Source organism: Scomber japonicus, chromosome 21 (genome assembly GCF_027409825.1).
Source record: "Scomber japonicus isolate fScoJap1 chromosome 21, fScoJap1.pri, whole genome shotgun sequence".
NCBI lineage: Eukaryota > Metazoa > Chordata > Actinopteri > Scombriformes > Scombridae > Scomber > Scomber japonicus.
In genome coordinates, this window is record NC_070598.1 from 4,321,429 (window position 1) to 4,325,362 (window position 3,934).

Genomic DNA, 3,934 nt, shown 5'->3' on the forward strand with positions numbered 1-3,934 from the left:
CCGAAGAGGCGCTTCACTAAAAGGGGGGAATAGAGGAAGAAGAAACGAAAGGAAGGAAAGAGAGAGAGAGAGAGCGAGAGAGCGAGAGAGAGAGACTGAGATAGACCTCCTATCTCACTCTCCCAGTTGAGGTCTTCAGCGGATCGCGTCCAGCATCTCGCAACTGGTAAGAGGAGGCACTTTTTTCCCGGGGTTGGTTTTTACGCAGCGTAAAAGTGGGTAAAAGCGTTTGGGTAAAATCAGGTGTGGCTGCTTTTTATCTCTTTAAAAACTCACAGGTGTGATTTGAAAGTTAAAAAAAACAATATAATCTACTCCAATAATGCATCAAAGACTGACTGATGTGAGTGATTTGGCTTTGAATCCACCTGTTCATCCACTTAATGGCGTTATTTTTTGTTTCTTTTACAGCAGGACAATGTCTAGTAAAGCGACTTTAGCCTTACTCATCTATGGAATCATAATGCATTACAGCGTCTACTGCTCACCTGTGGGGCTTAGCTTTCCAAGTGTTAGGTATGTACACTCTTATTTATCCTTTAAATGTCACTTTTCCACATGTTGATTTCTCTTTTTTTTAATATATATATTATTTGGCATGAGATAAAAGCTAGATGTTGGTTTTATTATAGCACTCAGCAGCAGCAGCAGCAGCAGCAGCAGGACAAAAGGCTAAGGAGCGTATCTGCTGCACAGTTAGTTATGTCTGTGGGTATAATAGCTTATTGGATTACTGGATAACATCATCTGACAGCAGATCCATACGGCTGCTTACACAGAAATAATTGCGGAGAAACATTCACCAGGGAGAGGAGGTAATGTGATTTAGGCAGCAGAGGCAGTGAAGTACAGTGTCTCAATCCCTGCAGCTATTAACCGACCAATTCCTCTGATTAGATAATTAATTGAAAACATTTGGGTCGATAGATAAGGCGTCAAAAAAGTCGGATTTGAAGAGGAAATTGCAGTTTTTAGCCAAGTGGAATTAAATAAATGCTATTAAACTAAATTATGGCGCAAAGTAACATTAGAATATATTGATTCTTAGATTGTATTTGAGTCTTAAAGCTGTGGGATTATAATTAACTGGATATGCAAATGATATTTCACTCGTCAGTCGCAGAGGTTGCAGCCTGTAAAAAACAGATTGTGGAGAAAAGAGAAAAAAAAAGCGTGTTTTAATGAATGAATTCTTTCAGACTTGACAGTGAGGTTTACGATGAGGATGGGAACTCCTTACCATCCCTGGATTATGACAGAGACCAAATGGATGTGAGAAGCCCTGGGTCTGTCGCTGACGACGTCTATACTTTGTACTATCCACCAGAGAAAAGGTGACTATCAACACCCACTTTTCCTTTCTTCTTCTTCCTCTTCTCAACGTTGGAGACTTTCATGTTGAACATCTCATTGCTGTAGTCCTTATTTCTGTCTATATGTTCGCGTGCCGTTTTGTGTGAATCAATGTAATGTATCGTCTAAATTATGTGTGAGTAACTTCCAACATGATGACTGTTTTTGGTGTTTTTATTTTATGTGTGTTAATTTACAGCTTTTGTCACCAAATAGTTTGTTTTAGGTCAAGTTGAGCTTTCTTTATAAATGTCACACATGGATGAGCTTCTCTACATGGCGAGAAATCCTGCTGCGTAATGACGCAACGTCTTTAACGCTGTATTTCTCCTTTAATGGGCAAAATATCTCGCTATTACTGATTATTTATGTAGAAACTTGGAATAAAATGAATATTAGTGCAAATTACTTTAATAAAACGCCTTAAATAAATTCGAAACAAGCAAAATAATCCATAAATTTGGAGCTTTTTCGCTTTTTTTAAGCACAAATTGAGCTTCAGGCCCTTTTTTTTAATCTCATAATTAATTTATGGAGATGTAGCTTTTTTTTTTTTTTGGCAGTGTAGCTACAGTAGTACTTGAAACTGTTGCCTCTTGCGCTGGGTGTGTGGTGACTTTACTGTGTGGCTATCTATCATCCCAGAACGGAAAGGCATGCAGACGGCATGTTTAATAAAGCCTACAGGAAAGCGCTGGGTCAGTTATCAGCAAGGAAATATCTTCATTCTCTGATGGCAAAGCGTGTAGGGTAAGAACATCTTCTTGGTTGTCGTCTCTTCTTTTATATCTAATGTTTTATTTATGTCTTATGTGCCGTTTTTGTTTCTTTTCTATTGTTTTATTTTTTTTTAACTGATCCTTTTGATGCTCATAACTCACGCTGTTATACGTACTGTTTATGTCTGTGGTCCCATTATTTCCCAGCATGCAGTTAAATCTGGCACCCAGCCTTTATCCTATGATATCATCAGGGCACAAAAGGGGGCACTTAACTGATTTGGGGGAAGTGTCATTTTCGAAGCCCTCTGCTGTGTCATTAAGGCTCAGAGGAGAGAATTGACCCGAGCAGGCTTAAATTTATTTCCATATGAATAATTTATAGGATCGAGCCTCAGTGGCTCCTGGTGGAAAGGAGGCGAGCATGCAATTACTCCAGACTTATGAGCAGACCTATCACATCTCATAGCAGGTCAGACATATATACTAAATGGGCTTCTCATCCCAGGACAATCTGACATTTATAGTCCATCATGAGCTAAAAGTTAAACAAAGAGAAGGTTTTTAAAATGAAGCTTTTTGTTGGATCATTTCTGCAAAAAAAAAAAAAAAAAAAAGAAAAGACAGGCTTCTTCCTGGAATAAACTTGAAAGGGAAATCTGATTATTGTTACTTAAAATGCTCTAAATGGAGGACACAGATTGGGTCCCTGCTAAAGCACTCCAGGCTGCATTGTTCTCAACTAAATGGAGAATCTGATTATCTAATTATTTTCTCCTTTATGAGATGGTGCCACACACAGATTCCTTACCAGCCCCGATCTCTCCACACACACTCTTCACACACACACACACACACACACACACACACACACACACACACACACACACAGGCTATACACACGCAGAGGTAAATATGACTGTTTCCATGTGAGGGTAGTGAAACCTGCCCTTTGTTCCTCTCTCTCTCACAGCGGGGGGAAAACGTTGGATGACAGCTCGGAGCCTCTGTCCAAGCGACACTCAGATGGGATCTTCACAGACAGCTACAGCCGCTACCGAAAGCAAATGGCAGTCAAGAAATACCTGGCAGCGGTCCTTGGGAAAAGGTATAGACAGAGAATTAGAAACAAAGGACGCCGGCTGGCATATTTGTAGCATCCTCCCTCCCCTCCTGAAAAAAACAAAACAAAAAAAACAAAAAACTTAAGTGTGTGCAGCCCCAGATGAAGTCATTTTGAGATCTGAACAATCAGTGGATCGCTTTTTGTGTTCTTAAACATGTATTTATGTATGAAGTAAGCCATTAAAATGAATATTTTGATAATAATATTGTTTTTTATTTTGTACTTAAAGCACTTGAGGACACACAATATCTACTTTGTGGACCAATTTTTGTTCATTATGAGACGAAAAAAAAAATAGCCTCTATTTATGTATTCATTGATTTATTTTTTTTAGACCTATTTATTGAGGGGAGACAATTGTTACCATGACGATATGCTCCAAACAGCCCTGTCTTTTAAACATTTAATGATGAGATATGATTGTGAAGAAAATAAATAGTTTAAAAGACAATCAATGTATTGAATGCTGCTTTTTGTAAAGCGACATTAAGAGTTTAGTTGTCTCTATCCACAACAGCCTTGAAGACATAGGTTTGCACCATATCCTACAAGACATAGACTTTGATGCCCTCCCGGACGGGGATGAGTTTGAGGCTTTTTTGGGAGATTGGCTGAAACAGTTCTCTCCCGAATTTCTGGTGAGTTTCAGACTCTTTCCTGAGGCCGTGTCCTTTTGGGGGGCCTCTCGTGTCCCTCCCTTTTTCCTCTCACCTTTTAACTCTGAACCTTGTGATCT

The 3,934-nt window shown here is 39.2% G+C and overlaps 1 protein-coding gene across 2 annotated transcripts; it reads left to right on the top strand.

Annotated features, from left to right (window-relative positions):
* Positions 1-418: 418 nt before the first annotated feature.
* adcyap1a (adenylate cyclase activating polypeptide 1a) lies at positions 419-3,229 on the top strand. 2 transcript variants are annotated; one of them, XM_053342164.1, is made up of 4 exons: positions 419-516; positions 1,200-1,334; positions 1,999-2,103; positions 3,046-3,229. In XM_053342164.1, exons 1-4 carry the CDS (start codon positions 419-421, stop codon positions 3,227-3,229), a joined length of 522 nt encoding a protein of 173 aa, XP_053198139.1. The 2 variants fall into 2 exon arrangements, with proteins under 2 accessions (XP_053198139.1, XP_053198140.1); XM_053342165.1 differs by lacking the exon at positions 1,999-2,103.
* Positions 3,230-3,934: the final 705 nt, after the last annotated feature.

Bases quoted from the DNA above. Each gene is read 5' to 3' on its own strand.
- adcyap1a (XM_053342164.1), top strand. From the start codon at position 419: ATGTCTAGTAAAGCGACTTTAGCCTTACTCATCTATGGAATCATAATG. The intron at 517-1,199 runs GTATGTACACTC...GAATTCTTTCAG, and splicing joins CTTAGCTTTCCAAGTGTTAG to ACTTGACAGTGAGGTTTACG. The intron at 1,335-1,998 runs GTGACTATCAAC...CTATCATCCCAG, and splicing joins TACTATCCACCAGAGAAAAG to AACGGAAAGGCATGCAGACG.